Source organism: Pistacia vera, unplaced genomic scaffold (genome assembly GCF_008641045.1).
Source record: "Pistacia vera cultivar Batoury unplaced genomic scaffold, PisVer_v2 Contig400, whole genome shotgun sequence".
Classification (NCBI taxonomy): domain Eukaryota; kingdom Viridiplantae; phylum Streptophyta; class Magnoliopsida; order Sapindales; family Anacardiaceae; genus Pistacia; species Pistacia vera.
The window spans coordinates 937,653-955,202 of record NW_022196225.1 but is presented as its reverse complement, the minus strand read 5'-3'; the positions used below and the strand labels follow the sequence as shown (position 1 = coordinate 955,202).

General features: G+C 35.6%; 5 protein-coding genes across 5 annotated transcripts; 1 reads left to right on the top strand and 4 right to left on the bottom strand.

Moving 5' to 3' along the window:
- Positions 1-512: 512 nt before the first annotated feature.
- LOC116141916 (WEB family protein At1g75720-like) lies at positions 513-2,009 on the bottom strand. Its single transcript, XM_031427399.1, has 2 exons — positions 1,872-2,009; positions 513-1,213 (listed from the first exon to the last, which is right to left on the bottom strand). Exons 1-2 carry the CDS (start codon positions 2,007-2,009, stop codon positions 746-748), a joined length of 606 nt encoding a protein of 201 aa, XP_031283259.1. The 3' UTR covers positions 513-745.
- Positions 2,010-2,356: 347 nt separating this feature from the next.
- LOC116141782 (WEB family protein At1g75720-like) lies at positions 2,357-4,000 on the bottom strand. Its single transcript, XM_031427256.1, has 2 exons — positions 3,692-4,000; positions 2,357-3,033 (listed from the first exon to the last, which is right to left on the bottom strand). Exons 1-2 carry the CDS (start codon positions 3,827-3,829, stop codon positions 2,569-2,571), a joined length of 603 nt encoding a protein of 200 aa, XP_031283116.1. The 5' UTR covers positions 3,830-4,000; the 3' UTR covers positions 2,357-2,568.
- A 1,647-nt stretch (positions 4,001-5,647) lies between these two features.
- On the bottom strand, positions 5,648-5,896 carry LOC116141821. The gene has a single exon (XM_031427294.1). It carries the CDS (start codon positions 5,894-5,896, stop codon positions 5,648-5,650), a length of 249 nt encoding a protein of 82 aa, XP_031283154.1.
- A 3,362-nt stretch (positions 5,897-9,258) lies between these two features.
- On the bottom strand, positions 9,259-11,285 carry LOC116141898. Its single transcript, XM_031427377.1, has 3 exons — positions 10,670-11,285; positions 10,475-10,575; positions 9,259-9,950 (listed from the first exon to the last, which is right to left on the bottom strand). The coding sequence occupies exons 1-3, from the start codon at positions 11,125-11,127 to the stop codon at positions 9,319-9,321; spliced, it is 1,191 nt and encodes a 396-aa protein (XP_031283237.1). The 5' UTR covers positions 11,128-11,285; the 3' UTR covers positions 9,259-9,318.
- Positions 11,286-11,865: 580 nt separating this feature from the next.
- Positions 11,866-17,272, top strand: LOC116141876 (tRNA (adenine(58)-N(1))-methyltransferase non-catalytic subunit trm6). Its single transcript, XM_031427347.1, has 14 exons — positions 11,866-12,377; positions 12,455-12,590; positions 12,661-12,779; positions 12,999-13,116; positions 13,231-13,312; positions 13,409-13,479; positions 14,352-14,393; positions 14,790-14,914; positions 15,126-15,219; positions 15,588-15,663; positions 15,763-15,941; positions 16,021-16,126; positions 16,549-16,635; positions 17,015-17,272. Exons 2-14 carry the CDS (start codon positions 12,466-12,468, stop codon positions 17,099-17,101), a joined length of 1,311 nt encoding a protein of 436 aa, XP_031283207.1. The 5' UTR covers positions 11,866-12,377; positions 12,455-12,465; the 3' UTR covers positions 17,102-17,272.
- Positions 17,273-17,550: the final 278 nt, after the last annotated feature.

Genomic DNA, 17,550 nt, shown 5'->3' with positions numbered 1-17,550 from the left:
GAAAGCTTGGTCAAAGGACTCAATGCCAACAGGTTAACTCATTTTATCTCACTTTTCTAGTGACCATTGAAAAAGAGAATGTTTGGAATGTAGTTCATATATTAAATAAATTTTAAAAATTAACACAATTTAAATACGATCTCAATTATTTATAAATTTTAATTAAAGATTAAAAAATTATTTAAGAACTTATGCCTATGCAACCACATCTGATGTGAATATTGCATATGAACATCTAAAAAAATACCATTAAACATAATATGTTAATAAAACCGGTGATAACTGCTGTGAATTTAACGGTAAGTATCCATGGAAAGACAAGGTTTCCAAACCCATGATGGTACACAAACATAAGGATGAAAAGTTCCTATATAGGCAAAATTATTAATGCATAAAAATCTATGTATGATTCCCTTATATCCAACATAAAACTCAACTGAAGTTTATAGTAGCTAGATGACTTTCTTGAATATATATCACAGAGTATCTCATATATGATATTAAGTTCAAGTTAAGAATTTAGTTGATGGTTCATCAAGGAAGCAAAGTACACAGACTGTGTATATATTTTATTACATGAGCTCTCTCTCAAGAAACACTCTTTTATCTCATGGCAGACAAATTTTACTGCTACAAGTGTACAAAGAAATTAAACGACAATTACCCGAAAAAAACAAAAAAATAGAGACAGATGAAAAGTAAGTATTGTTAAGAAACGTGGTGAAGGAAGTAGTGATGTAGAAATTTATTGGCTGCCTTTTTTCTTGGAAAAAATGCCTCCAATTAAAGGGATCAATGGCTTCTTCTTCTTCTTTTTCAGAGAAGGATGTCTCTCCAGTACTTGTACACTTTGTGGAACAATAACTTGAGCAAGGGAAGGTGGATTTGCGAATGTCACGTATCTCTTCTTTTGAAGTTCTGTTTCATCTTCAGCAGATGTTTGAGTTTTGACTTCAAATTTTGTTGAATCTTCAACAATCTTGACATCTTCAATCTCAAACTCCATCATTTGTTTTTCGGTTTCACGATCCTTCATGTGTCGGAGCTCTCTCTTAGTTCGTTCAAGCTCTTGTTTAAGAGAGGAGAGGTAATTGGCCATCATTGTGCTTTCCTCTTTAGCCTTTAGGAGGTTTTGTTTTGTCTCCTCTAGCTCAACTGTAATACTTCCAAGCCTACCCTGCCCATTTCCATTTTCACTTGCTTCACCGCGCAGCTACACATATTATTTAGTTATTTAGGCAAAAGTAATGTAACTCATGTACAGCATTTTCCAAGTAAATTACAGCCACATTTAGATTCTCTGAACAAAGCTTAACTTAGAATTATATAATACTATTCATGTTTATCTTTTTATAAATATATATATTTTTTTTTCTTCAGCTTTATTCCTTCACATGATAAAGAAAGAATGAAAAAAACAGCACTCTCACAGTTTGATCACCGTAAGAAACCTTGCTTGTACTCCGCCACAAGCAAGCATATAGAATATAGAATTAATATGATTTATTTAATTTTAATTATATATTAATCAGTGGAAGCATGCATAAACACAAGTACAAACAACATAGACTGTATAATTAACCATATATCTATAATGAAAACCTATTGAGAGACAGTCGAATTCGGGGGAACACCAAACATATGGAAAAAAAAAAATTAAAATTTATCAGTAATACCATACATAGGAGAGACATGATAAGAGAATATATATATTTGAGTAAATGCATGTTGTCGGAAAATTGAACGAAATCTCAGACCACCTACTGATGATAATGTCATGAAAATCAATTACGGGACTTACAGATACAAGAGAAAAGCATGAAGTAATTAATGATCGATGATGAATAATATATATGTATAGGTAAGGTTACCTCCTTGAGCTTATTGGCGTAGACTTCACCAGCTAAAACTTTCTCCCCGAACAACGTAACAGCTTCTTTAACAGAGCGAAATGGTGCCCTGGTGTCAATCTCTGCTCTCTTGATCATCACTTCACTATCCATGTTCATTCAGCTTAGGAGAAGAAGACAAAGATGTGGATTGACGGATAGGTAGCTAGAAACAAAGATGTGCTTTTTATTTGAGATTGAGAATTATGAAAGAGACAGACTGAGAGAAAGGGTGGGTGGTTACAAGTTGAGGGATCAGAAGAAGAATAATAACAAATATCGTATGGGAGCTTCGTTACTTCGCGTCCACTTCACTAGAATTCTGTTTATACATTTAATTTCAAAGTGAAGCTGAAGCTGATGGTTATGGTGGGTGGACTGTCCTATTTAATTTGGTCTCGTGGATATGGTTAGCGGCAAAAGAGAGGGACTCTTCACCAATACCCAGCGGATCNAGTTGATGGTTCATCAAGGAAGCAAAGTACACAGACTGTGTATATATTTTATTACATGAGCTCTCTCTCAAGAAACACTCTTTTATCTCATGGCAGACAAATTTTACTGCTACAAGTGTACAAAGAAATTAAACGACAATTACCCGAAAAAAATAAAAAAATAGAGAGAGATAAAAAGTAAGTATTGTTAAGAAACGTGGTGAAGGAAGTAGTGGTGTAGAAATTTATTGGCTGCCTTTTTTCTTGGAAAAAATGCCTCCAATTAAAGGGATCAATGGCTTCTTCTTCTTTTTCAGAGAAGGATGTCTCTCCAGTACTTGTACACTTTGTGGAACAATAACTTGAGCAAGGGAAGGTGGATTTGCGAATGTCACGTATCTCTTCTTTTGAAGTTCTGTTTCATCTTCAGCAGATGTTTGAGTTTTGACTTCAAATTTTGTTGAATCTTCAACAATCTTGACATCTTCAATCTCAAACTCCATCATTTGTTTTTCGGTTTCACGATCCTTCATGTGTCGGAGCTCTCTCTTAGTTCGTTCAAGCTCTTGTTTAAGAGAGGAGAGGTAATTGGCCATCATTGTGCTTTCCTCTTTAGCCTTTAGGAGGTTTTGTTTTGTCTCCTCTAGCTCAACTGTAATACTTCCAAGCCTACCCTGCCCATTTCCATTTTCACTTGCTTCACCGCGCAGCTACACATATTATTTAGTTATTTAGGCAAAAGTAATGTAACTCATGTACAGCATTTTCCAAGTAAATTACAGCCACATTTAGATTCTCTGAACAAAGCTTAACTTAGAATTATATAATACTATTCATGTTTATCTTTTTATAAATATATATATTTTTTTTTCTTCAGCTTTATTCCTTCACATGATAAAGAAAGAATGAAAAAAACAGCACTCTCACAGTTTGATCACCGTAAGAAACCTTGCTTGTACTCCGCCACAAGCAAGCATATAGAATATAGAATTAATATGATTTATTTAATTTTAATTATATATTAATCAGTGGAAGCATGCATAAACACAAGTACAAACAACATAGACTGTATAATTAACCATATATCTATAATGAAAACCTATTGAGAGACAGTCGAATTCGGGGGAACACCAAACATATGGAAAAAAAAAAATTAAAATTTATCAGTAATACCATACATAGGAGAGACATGATAAGAGAATATATATATTTGAGTAAATGCATGTTGTCGGAAAATTGAACGAAATCTCAGACCACCTACTGATGATAATGTCATGAAAATCAATTACGGGACTTACAGATACAAGAGAAAAGCATGAAGTAATTAATGATCGATGATGAATAATATATATGTATAGGTAAGGTTACCTCCTTGAGCTTATTGGCGTAGACTTCACCAGCTAAAACTTTCTCCCCGAACAACGTAACAGCTTCTTTAACAGAGCGAAATGGTGCCCTGGTGTCAATCTCTGCTCTCTTGATCATCACTTCACTATCCATGTTCATTCAGTTTAGGAGAAGAAGACAAAGATGTGGATTGACGGATAGGTAGCTAGAAACAAAGATGTGCTTTTTATTTGAGATTGAGAATTATGAAAGAGACAGACTGAGAGAAAGGGTGGGTGGTTACAAGTTGAGGGATCAGAAGAAGAAGAATAACAAATATCGTATGGGAGCTTCGTTACTTCGCGTCCACTTCACTAGAATTCTGTTTATACATTTAATTTCAAAGTGAAGCTGAAGCTGACAGTTATGGTGGGTGGACTGTCCTATTTAATTTGGTCTCGTGGATATGGTTAGCGGCAAAAGAGAGGGACTCTTCACCAATACCCAGCGGATCCTGGGCCCTTTAAGATCTCACTTGCCCCTAGTAATTATATTAATGGATCAAAAATGTGATTCGGACTTTTAATCCGTCAACACCAAGTCAGCTACACTCGCCATTTAGTTTGAAGTTATAATTCTGTGGGCTGGATGGATCAAGTAATGGTTTGCCAACCTTTCTTTTTCCCTGGGCCCTTTAAGATCTCACTTGCCCGTAGTAATTATATTAATGGATCAAAAATGCGATTCGGACTTTGAATCCGTCAGCACCAAGTCAGCTACACTCGCCATTTAGTTTGAAGTTATAATTCTGTGGGCTGGATGGATCAAGTAATGGTTTGCCAACCTTTCTTTTTCCCTCAGGCCTAATGTATAGAAGTAGAACAGATCAAACCCATAGATTTCTAGATCAGTACTTAATTTGTTGACAATGTGGTTTAATTAGATAAAGTAGATTCAACATCTAACTTTTTAGCGAAACCTTCTCATTCAAACTGTGGTCAAACAGTCAAAGTAAATTCTCATTGGCCTTACAATTATTTAGGTCCACTCCAATATTCTATGGTCTCGGGAGAACCGATTTCACTTCTTTGTATGATATGAAGGGTTGTTTCGGTCGGTCCTAAGGAAAGTCATGGTAGCCGGTAACCCGACTTTGCTATACTTATTGTTAAAGTAGTACATCGATTAGACTCGTTTAAATCTATTAGTTTATAAGAGGGTGTAATTTTTTTATTTAATAAGGCCTTATTAGATGAGGAATCAGACCAACTTTAAATTTTTATCATGGTATCAGAACTCAGATTCAGTTGAGCTGAGTATTTGACTAACAGGTGATGAGTTAAAACCAATAACTACCTCTATCAACAGACATGACCTAACATATGAGCTTTACCGTGAAGAGTAGCCAACTAGGCACACTCAGGCCAACGGGAGTGTTGGAGTTCCACACCGACATGCTCAAGTCTACTAGATTATAAAATAGGCTAATCATCGCATTCAACAAGGCCTTATTGAATGAGGAGTCAACCCAACTCAAATTCTATCATTCATAACACAACTTGACCATCAATAACAATTTCATAGCTGAAACGCATTCATTGGCCCATGGCATTTATGCTGTGTCGATAGTACATTATCAGCCGCTCATCGTCTTTACACTTGAGTTATTCGCAGTTGAAGAAATGCTCCTAATTAAGACCTTTCACGCTTTTGGAGATGCACGCACATTAAATTCAATGTTAACAAATAAAAGATTATGAAGAAGAAGGATGAAATTTTATCATATTAAGGTTTTTTTTTTTCGATGTACACATAGCACTAACAGTAGAAGTAAATCTCTTTTTGCCACAATGGAAGAGAAATAGGAATATATGTATCTATTTAAGAAATCGAACAGAACAGCGCTAAACGTGTATGTATAACTTTAGACAAATGCCCAAATACATAGTACAGTATTAAATGAATCGATCATGGTAACAAACATGCATGCAGAAAGGATCAAACCCACACATCAGATTTTCGACCATCCAAAACCCCCTCCTGTGACGACTTGTTGAAGAACTCAATGCAATCAGCGATGGCCTCAGAATAGTGAGAGTGAGAGGAGTAATAAGAGCTGCATGAAGTCTTTGGTGGATCATATTTATCACAAGCTTTTTGTCTTGAGGATGAGTTTGAAGAGGAAGGAGAAGGGAAAAAGAATATAAGTTTCATAAGAATCTTACGAAAGCGATTAAAGAGCTTCATTGCAGAGAAGTTTAGTTTGTTGTGTGAGAGAGGGAGGGTGTCGCTACTTGTTACTTGTATAACAAAGCTCTCCCTTTGAGTTGTGTACATTTCTCTTAATCTCTTCTGCTTGTTTGCCAGATGCCCTAGGCCTCCGGGAAGTGTACTGCTATCATGTATGTCGTTTGGGTGTTTAGGATATTTAAAGGCTGTGTGCATTCTATTTGGGAAGACTCAAAGAGCATATTCACTTGGAAACACCATGTGCCCAAATCATTTGTATGGCCTTCACTTGTCCTTTACACACTAATTTCTTTATTCATTATCTTCAACTAAACCAATTTGAGAAAAAATAACTTGAATTGGATGGACCCTACGACTTTAAGTTGGAGCAATAGTAATTGAATGCGTAATGTAAATTCAGTGTGTTGAAATAACAAGGAAACATTGAACTTTGTTGTTGAGAGTAATAAATCTTAAATAATAGATTTGAGGGCTTCATGAGTTAACATATGATTATCAAAAACTAAACATCTTGTCCACATATGACTCATCCAACCCATAATGGCCTTTGATTACAGTTGCTGCTGAATGATGGTTAACTTCTTTCTTCTATAATATTAAACCCTCAAGCTCAAACCAGTGACCACTTGAGATACAAGTAGGTCCTATCTCATGAATATGAATCAAACTCTTTGTTGAATGATATTGTCGAAACTCTCGTAATCATTTGCATATATTCTTGATAGATATTTGATACTATATAAGTTTATCAAGGAATGGCCATCACATGTGAAGCCAAATTAATTGTCAAATCTCATCACTATCGACTCGAATAAAACTATTATACAAATTCTTTGTGCAAAGAGAGTTTGTACAAAGTGATGTGGTATATCATGTGAATGCCACATGACATGAGAACCTACATAACATTAATGTGACATTAAATTATGTGGGTTCAAATGTCATATGACATGCTTTGTGACATGTCATGTTAGTTTGTACAAACTCTCTTTGTATAAGAGTTTGGACAATAGCATTACCCTATCAACTCAGAGTTAGAGACATGCTTCAAAGTTACTTTTAGAGTGAATTTCATTTGTTGATTGGTTGTAGGTTTTTTCTAGTTGTTTTCCTCGCCGTCGGCCATTGATTTTCCTTGCTATTACCATCTCCCACCACCTGCTCAATGTATTGCCCCCACCAACTTCCAACCAGCACTGCGCACAACTCTCCTTGGATTTTGGTGGTCGGGTTTGGTTGAAAATAGAGGGATGATTTTGTGAGCCACAAATCTACAGAAATCCAATGATTGGCATGATCAGTGGGGGTGAAGTAAGATGGGTTTTGGTGTGTGAGGCATGGGTAAGAGGATGGTGGAAGTGGGGAAAGCCAATGTCGTCGAAAATTGGCAAAAAAAGCAAGGGCAACATTTGCTAAGTACGCCACCTTATGCTAAAATGTGCTCTCTAGTAATTTAGGGGTTAAGAAAGTAATTTACTAATTAGGGGCTTAAAAATCATCAACGGTGTTGGTTTGAGGGTAGGGATTTATGACACCGGGGTGGAAACTTGCTATTTGGTCAAACCTTGGGTGGGAACATGTCTTTTACTCTGAGAAGATATGATTAAGTCAGAGTGGGGGGCTTGAGATAAAGATTATGGAAGACAGGAACTATAATTATGTCTTGTACTTTGGTTAGGTTAAACAAAGTGGAAGAATAATGAGTTGTTAATTTGGGCTGAAATATATAGCCCATCGTCAGTTAGACACTGGGATTCTAATTCTGTAAGGACCAATCTTTGAACAATTGATGGGCTATGGATATGGGCAGCTCATACATATAAGAAAAGTAGATGAAAAAAATCAACTAATCTTCGATTATTAATTCAATAAGATTAGATTTGCGTGTAACTGTGGGGCAAATTGAGCTGGCTAAAAAACATTTATAAAGAAAAAGAAGGTGTCAGGGAAATATATGGCTTTACTTAAGACTTAAAAAGAGAAAAAGAAATACATATATCCAGCATGTTACCCCTTCATGAAGGCAAGTATACTTGTTAACTCTAAGCCTTCTATTGAATTTTCCTTTTTCGTAAGTTGGTCAGCAATGGAGTGTACAATTACAAAGGAAAATATATATAGCTTTGTTGCAGCTCATTGTTTGTTTAATAAACCTGTGTGTGTTTAGCCATGATTACGTAATAATTAATTTGACATACATGAACATGATCTTGATGATTCTCCTGGCTATTTCCCATGTCAGTGAAACAACAAATTCATTAATGCTCAAAGAAATTAATAAGATACAATCGTAGTACTATTACTATTACTATTACTATTACTATCACTTTTAGGCCGAGGCATTGTACATGTGGTTTTTTTATATTTGATTTAGTAATTGATAGCAAACATGCAGTAGTACAAGATTAAAGAGAGCTTCAGTTTTGATAGTGTAGGAATGAGGTTGAAAGAATAAATAATTAATCGATAGCAATAGGCTGCATTTCGCAAAAATTGTGGCGCGTAACGTGCAAAGTACCTCGATATGGATCGATTCAACCTGTCAACGCGTGCTTGCGAATCTCAGTTAATAGCGAATACTTGTTTGATTAGTTGGGGTTGTCAGTAGGAAGTTTCTCTCATTAGACAAATAGTAAATTTTTAATTAATCTGTACCGTAACAGTTGGGCTAGTACATTACTATATATATATTCATTAATTTTTTCCAAAAATCCAAACACTTGAAACAATGAATGAACATATGGTCTCTGCTAAGGCATGTGTTGCCAATTATCATCCATGTATTTAGTCTACATTATTATTAGTTGTTGTTTAATCAAAACTCCATTGCTATCACCATTCAATTATTCCAAGATAATCTCACGTGGCTTTCTTGGTCCACTCAGACAGATTGCTCATTTTGGTTTTGAAGAAGACATGTTAACAATAATAAACTAAAAATAAAAATAAAAAAATGCAGCATTTACTTTTATTATATATGCTGGGTATGATGGAAATTTTAACAATCAAATGAAAATGGATCTTTGTTGTGGTACCCTTCATATGAATAATGTGTATCAGGAGACCTACCCACTAAAATAAAGAGTTTAGGTGTGTGATTTAGACAGCTGAATGCCAACTTTTAGTTACAGTCACTTAAATTGTATTAGATAATGTCTTCATCAAACCGTTTACCATCAAATATTAAACACTTTAACACATGTATCTATCCGTTTTTTAATTGCTGCGGTTGAGCCATAATCTGTAACCCAATTACAAGTTTAATTAAACAAAGCATATTTTATATATGTATACACACACATTACATAAATATATCAGCTCAACTCCGCTGAGCTGACCGTTTGATTTAAAAAGTAATGTATTTTGTGATGTGATGATCGTAGTCGTAGGAAAACAAATTCAAGAATCAAGCTTCACAGTTACAGAGCCTTGTAAATCACAACAAAACAAGGAAGGATGGCCCTTGGATTAAAAACGAACAACTCCTCGAGATTGGAGTAGATCCCACCGTACCCGGCTACAGAATCGTATGAGCCGACAGACACGCTATCCTCCTCTGGCGGCGCATCATCCGTCACGCGCCTTACCCTCCCAGCAATCACACGACACACCAACATGGCTCTCCGATCATCCGTACAGTTTTTCAATGAATCATGGGCCCTACCACTGCTGGCCGTAGTGCGTATACCCACACCCTTGCATTCCTTGCCTTGGAACCCGTGCCTTATGATAGTGCAGACGGAGCAGCCAGGGACTGAGCTACACAAACTGGATGAGCCGCGCGAGCCAAGGTTGCACGACAGAGTAGTGCAGTGGAATCGTAGGAGCTCGTTTCCGTCGGCTGCGCACCTGGGATTTTTTCTGGCGCTGTTCAGTGCACGTGTTTTGACTGCATCACGGCAGTCCTCGAATCGTTGGATTGTACGTTGTGTGTTGTGTACTTTGAGTATCCGTTCGATTTTGCATATGGGGTTGTCTTTTTTCAGCCAGCTTGATTTGAAGATTATCTCCACAATGTTACGACTGGAATCCTCAGGGCCCAGCTCCGAAACTGTAAAAAATAAAAGATAGAATGTAATTACGTAACTTTACAAGTCCAACAGTTCATCTTGTCGGTGGGGTCACAGACCATCAACAAATGAATTCGACACATAAACATTCATTTAGGGTTGGTTTGCGACAGCTGTAGTTGTGTAATAACTGGTCCATTGGATCTAGAAATGGAGACGATCATGGTGTTGCTAATACAAGATTTGACACAAAGTCAGTCAAGGTTAATTTGTTTTTCAATTCGCTAATGCTAAATTAACGGTAATTATTATTTGCCTTTCCACAGAAAACATCATAATTTCATAAAGCTTCACGTTTCAAACCAAAGTTTTTCATCACCTTGGGATATACAAAATTAACTCTGCAGAATTCTTCTTTTATTGGACAAAATACGAAGAAAAGAATAAGGTAAATAAAACTAGCATTTAGGATAATCATCATAATTAGCATTCAAATTGGATTCCACATAAATATACGTGCATGCATAGATAGAGAATTAATTTCATTTTATGTAATTGAAATTACCTGCATGGCGAACTGCCTGGTGAAGTTCCAAGCTTTCAATTTTTGGGAAGACCTCTCCACACTGTGAGCAGGCGCATATTGTGGTTCTTGGAGAGGGGAACCTGATTAATTTTTTACTGTAATTTAATACTCCATGTAGTCTTAATTATAAAATTAAAAGAAGAATTGTTGAATGAAATATAGTAACCGTAATACCTGGTTGGATCGATGATGGTGTGGCACTCATAACACCCAGAAAGCTTTCTGAATTGCATGCCTCTAGTAGATGAGGTGTAGGTTCCAGCGTTGGATCTTGCTGAACCTGAACCATTGACAACTTTTCGACTCAGTAACCCAGTTTCTTGACCTACAGTGCTACTTTCCGGGGAGTTATCAGCTCTGTGTACAACCTTTGTGTTCCCATGGACCACATCTTTGCAACTGCAAATAGAACTGCAAGAAGAGCCAAGCTTTGAGTAGCCATTAGCGTTTTTGGCGGGGTCATGTACTCTTGAGCCGTCGATCTGTTTGCAGGTGAGTAGGTTCTTGATTTGGTCCCATGAAGACGGTTGCTTCTGCTTGATCTTTTGCTTCTTATTCTTCTTCCTGTGCTTTGAAGGTTGTTTTTTGGGGTCTGTGACTGTGGTCTCTGGTAAGAAAGTGAGGAGAGCCATAAGAAATAGGAGAGAAGGGCAGCAGTGGTTGAGGAAGAGAGGAGGATACGGAGGGAGATTGGTATTAAGGAGGGAAAGGGGATGGTGACTGGTGACGTGGGTGTTGCTTTGTTTGTTAAGCCATTTATTTCACTTCTCACTGGGTCTTTTGGATTAACTCCTGGGTTTGTCTTGGACAAGCTGTTGAAACTTTCCACATTAAATGCTACTTGGTGGTTGACCTTTTTAAGTTGACTGGATCGATGGTTACTGATTTTTAATGTTGAATATTTGGTAACAATATATTTATGTTATGTGTTTGGACGGCTAGCTATTAATTATTTTTATTTTTTATTTTACACAATTATCCAATCATCAAAATTTGCCTAAAACATCAAAGACTATACGGTGGGCCTGAAAAAAAAATAGTGGAAGATTAGGTTTATTTCTGCAGCGCAATAGGGGTCCAGATTCCAAAAGTTAGCAAAAGATAAAGTGCAAGAGCCAAAGAGACATCATACAAAACACGGAGAAGGAATTGGGGTTCCACATTTCAATGTCTCTGGTTTCCTTTATATTTCGGTGCATCTAATTAAGATTCCCAAACTACCAATTACTTAAGCCATGGAAAGTGCAGCAAGCCACTAGCTTCATTTTCGCTTGTCCTCACAAACCCAAATAATTATACATTATTAAACAAAAAGTAAAACCTCTTTCTGGAAGTTGTTAGATTAGAAGGCATGCGGTGTCGTGCTTCCTCAAGTTAAGGAAACAGATCGCCCTGTTTCTGTATCCCTTATCCATGAATAAATAATTGCAATGAATAACTGTTTTCTATAACCAATTATGCTATATAACAATCACAAATATTGTAAATGAATAATCACTACTGTTAAAGGGCATGTGCAGCTACTGGTTGTCTAAACCTAATCATACAGTAGACGCCAAATTACTTTCTCAAAGAGAAGAGAGGGCATGTGCATCTAACGTATTTTAATTATTAGTTGGCCGCAAACTAATTAAGCTTTGCATTGCATCGCTACGTATTCAATTTTTATTCTATTAAATTAAACCCCACTTTCCTTTTTAAGATTGATAAATATTCTACAAATTTGGGAGTGGGTGGGTGGTGGAGTAATAGTCTGAATTCTAACTTATCAGTTTAGCCCAACTTTCAATTTTTTCGGCCCAAATTTTGTCACCTGTTGTAACTTGTAAACCCACTTAAACCCTAGCTTAAGCTTACAGGGTTTTTGATTTGTACAGCAAGTGTAAGCTTCAGTAGTGAAAACTTTTGTTCCTGCTTTAATTTTATTTATTTTTATCTGAATTATATTTGTTCAATTAGGATCGAGGAGGATGTCGCAATATAACCTTCAATCTGATCCAATACGAAATCCTAGACTGACATGGGAAGGTTGCAGTGTATTGCTAGACATCAACGACGGCGACCGTCTGGTTTTTGCTCGTCTCACTGCCGGCTCGTAAGTTCTTATTATTTTTATTTAAAATCACTCAATGCATACATAGTTTTTTAATTGATTAGTTATGCAGGACGTTGAAAATTGGCAATAAGAATTGTTCCCTGCAGCCGTTGATTGGCTGTCGTTTCGGTTGTCTGTTTCAAGTTGATAATGGAAAGGAAGGGCCTTATTTATCTCGAGCTAAAGAAGGTTAGTTTGAGTAAACTCAAGTTGTTTCATGATCAAGTGCTTTACCCTTTTTTTTTTCTTTTCACATGGTTGATAAGTGCCTTTATTTTTAACTTCATTTTCAAAATTGAGCATTTCAGACAGTACATTCTTGTTACATGTGGCTTAAGCTAAGTTGGGAGCCGATTGGTTAATACGAATACATTATTCTGATATTTTTGTTGGATTTTTCCTCTTCAGATGATATTCAAGAAAAAGAAACTATTCAAATAAATGATGAATTAAGAGACAATCGAGCTATTGTCGATAATAATAAAGCCCAAAGCTTAACTGGTGAAGATATAGATGCAATGAGGCGGTGAGAACATATTATTAGTTTGGTGCATGAGGCTCTTATCTTCTTTAAGATGTTCTCATGAAAAAATAAAAATGACCACTTTTTTTTTTTTTTTTTAACTATCTTTTCATGCAGACAGGGTGCGACAGGTGACGAAATCGTTGAAGCGCTCATAGCTAACAGCGCAACATTTGACAAGAAAACATCTTTCTCACAGGCAAGGTTATTTCTGTTCTGAATATGTTTTATGGCGGACACATGACATCCAGGAAGTGCTCATTTGAAAAAAGTCCGGTGTCTGATCCATTTGCAGGAGAAGTATAGGCTTAAAAAGCAAAAGAAGTATGCACCCAGAGTCCTTGTAAGGCGTCCTTTTACTCGAAGGTAACACTCTTACTTCTTATATATATATATATATATATAGAGGATCTAATGTGTCATTATCTACTCACTTGTTATTAGATTCTGAACTCTATAGGATCACTCTACTGGTTTTATTCTTAAGGTAGAGTTCTAGATGTTAGGATCTAGAAATTTCACTTTGAATTTCAGTTGGATATATTATGTTTTTAATGCTTTTAAGTTTTCCTGCTAATTAGGAGTCATTGTCCAACTTTATATATATTTTTATTACATTTTGTGTTAGTAGATAGTAAATTAGAAAACTTACTTTGACTGAGTATGGTGTCCACTCTCAACAACCTATTTCCCTTGTTTCTAATAAAAAGAGAAAGTTCTACTGAACATCAAGTTTTAAATTGACTTTTAGGGCTGAAGTTCCCATGACTTTATGGATTCAAGACTGACAGTGTGGGATAGCCTGCCTCTCCCAACTCAAAAGAGAACATGAAAGTTTCTTTCTGTTGGTTGATTTTCTTAGAACAATTTTGTGATATGCCTTTGTATGATAATTTGATTTAAGGGAATCTTAAGATAAGAGCAAGAGCATAGTTTAGATGAGGTGAAAGTGTGATGGATTTAAGGATGAGAGAAGTTTACTAAGAAGAAGATCTTGGGATAATTCGCAGAGTTTGAAAACTGATGATACCATCTGAAATGATTGATTATATGCTGCTATCACCTTTTCAATGGTGGTTTTATGCATAAAATAATTTAATGGACAATATTTTTCTCACATAATGATTGATCACATTTAAATATTTCTCAACATTTAAGTGCTTTTATGATGATGTCAAATGATTTCTTTGGCTTTATGACTTGTGTTTCTCATCCTTTTTGGTTTTTATTTTTTTCAGTATATGTGAGGCATACTTCAAGAAATATCCAGCAAGAATTGGGTAATCTTATCACCACTCGTAACTCAAGTCATATCGTTGTTTAAAGCAGATTTGTGTTGATTTATTTTTTGTTTTTATATTTTTTAAGGTCTCAGCTATTTGATTATAGTTCTTGCTATAACTTGCTTAAAGAATATTGTGAAGATACTTTCGTTGTTGTAATAGTATCCTTTATGTTATTCTTGTGCTATGGTATATTATTTGTTTTCTATTGAAAGCTGGTATTTATGGTGAGATTCTTTGACATTTAGGTTTTAGCTAGTTGTGTCTTTATATCAATATTTTCATGGTGTTAAGTCATAACAAATGGGTTGGTTTTTTGTATTCTGATCTGATTGATTAACTCTGTGAATACATGCTTGGAATTTATTTCTTACTTGTTTGCATGTGATGCAGATTCTTGCGAGTGGATACATTGTCTCTTCTTCTTTCAATGGCAAATGTAACCTCCAATTCTGATGTTCTTGTGGTTGATATGGTTGGTGGCCTTCTTACTGGTGCTGTGGCTGAACGCTTAGGAGGTTTGCAATGATTTTTATTTTCTTGGGGCCCATAGAAATTGAGGAGTGCTAACCAGTTGTAGATTTGTGAAAGAATCACAAAAGGATCATATTCTGAAATTTTCTTATCCACTATATATTGGTTTCTTATGCTAGTGGTTGTGATTATTTCACGCAGATTAGAGCAAATTTTTTGTATGCCCTCTGTTTTCTGATAACCTTTCATCTACAGGTACAGGTTATGTTTGCAATACTTCTCTTGGAGATTCACCGTATCCTATGGATATAGTGAGGATATTTAACTTCTGTAATCAAATTTGCAAGAGGTACATCTCTCTTTGAGCTTTATTATATTCCTTAGTGGTGCTGCTTGAGAACATATTTATGGTTCCTCTCAATTAAAGCTGCTGAGTTTATGTTGGAAATTGTTTTAAAGCAGGGCCGGTGGAAAGAATTCAGTTTGCATAAATATATGCTTAGATTTTCAATTTTTATTTTTATTTTTATTTTTATTTTTTGTTTCTTGTTGCATTTTATGGGTTACCTATGAGTAGAATGACTATATTTGTGCTAGCTTTGGCTTGTGTTATGGAAAATGAATTGGTTACTCTCTCTTCTTCTTCCGTTTTCCCTTTGTCCCTTTTTCTAATAGAGAAGTGTCTTGTAACAGTTCTTATGTCTTTTCTTGGTTCAGGATTGTGCGGGCTTCTCTGACTGATTTTAGTCTATCTCAAAATGAAACTTCCGAGCAAAGTGACCAGAATGAACACGTGTGTAATATGGATATCCAGTCAAACTTGAGTCTCTTATTGTTTGCATGGGTTTCAATTTTCAGTTGTCTGATTTTATTGGGGTCCTGATTTGTTCAGGAGCGAGTTTCTTCATCAGTTATCATGGAAGATGTATCTTTTCCTTCTGAAAATGGGGTTTCTGATCTTAATTCTGAGGCTACTCTTTCTCCTGTGAACAAGGTTTGCAAATCCCCAAAAGCCGGGGAGAAGGCATCACAAGAAGCCTTTAAGTTGTGGAAAGAAAATGGTTTTTCCAGGTAGCTATGGTTGTTGATGATTGATTTATTAATCTAAAGAAGCATGTGCTCTTTTCTTACTTTGAAAATCTTTTTGCAGCCTAATAATTGCTGCGCCGGAGCTTGATTCATGGAGCTTAGTTAAAGATCTCCTGCCACTTTTATCATATTCAGCTCCTTTTGCAATCTATCACCAGTATCTGCAGGTTATTTGCTTAAATGTGACTTCTATTTCAAAGTAGATAGTCCCATTCTTTTTTTTTTTTTTTAAAAATGAAGCTCTAGAACAGTAATACTGATGCGTGGACAATAATTGTGGTTAACTTGATCTACTAAATTTGTACTCTAAATGATTTGAACTGAGTTCTAAAAATTTCAGGTGTACACATTTTAAATATGATGAGGTCAACGTTTCACCTTGAATCTTTTGCTATATTCTGTCTTTAAATATGTTCTTCTCGCTTCTGCACCATGCACATGCATTAATTTCTCATGACCTATATATATATATAATGTTGCCTTTCTGTATTTTATGTAGTTATTTTCGGTATTTCTTGTGGGTCAAATTTAAATGGATTGGCATTCATTTATTGAGCATGCCTTCATATTTTTTTTTTTTCAACCGCAGCCTCTTGCAACATGCATGCACAATCTACAGGTTGGGAAAATGGCAATTGGTTTGCAAATTTCAGAACCTTGGCTTCGTGAATATCAGGTTCCTTTTTTCTGCTTTATTTGAGTAACTTATTTTTCTCTTACTAAAACATTTTATGGTAGAATGTTCTTGGGGCTATAGATTTAGAACTCACCAATTTTGAAAAGTTGTCAACGTTATGCAGATGTTATTGAAAACCTTTGACTCTTTCCATAGAATGTTTCTTCTGCAAGAGGGGTTAGGCTTGAAAAGAAAAGAATATTTGAGAAATAAATCAATAGACCTATCATTAATTGGCCAACAGCATGTCAGCAGCAGTTTTCATGTTTTTGTAATTTTATCTCACTTGAGATTCCATGGTTTAATGTAGTTTTGCATGGAGAAGTAGAAATGATTAGCATTTATTTGTTTGATAAGGAGGTGATGTGATAAATTGCAGGTTCTTCCATCAAGAACTCATCCATGCATGCAGATGAGTGGATTTGGAGGGTACATTCTGAGTGGGACTAGGTTATGTAGCAGCTGATAATAATACCAGTTCCAAGGCAACAATTGAGAATGTACACTAGGTCTAGCATACCATTTGTTTCGATTAACATTATTTATGTTTCTAAATCGGCAACTCCCAAGTGGCAGGGGCATGCAGCTTGTAATTTCTTTTTCATTTGATAAAAATAACAACTCAAGTTTAATTTTATTTTTTCAAAGAAGTCATTGCTCAACCATGTTTTTAATTTTTTGAGTATTATATCGGCACTCTGCTATAGGCATACACAGTTTATTATCATTATAATTTGAAATTGGAGAGTTTAATAATTTAAAAAAAAATTAAGAATTTATACCATCCGAAAACAGTAAAATTGGAGGGAAACTAAATATTTGGGCCCAGTAGAGTTAGAGTAATCCTTTTGGGCCTAAATTTGATTGACATAAAAATCAAAAATGTTTTGTACGACAGAGGGAGAGGAGGAAGTA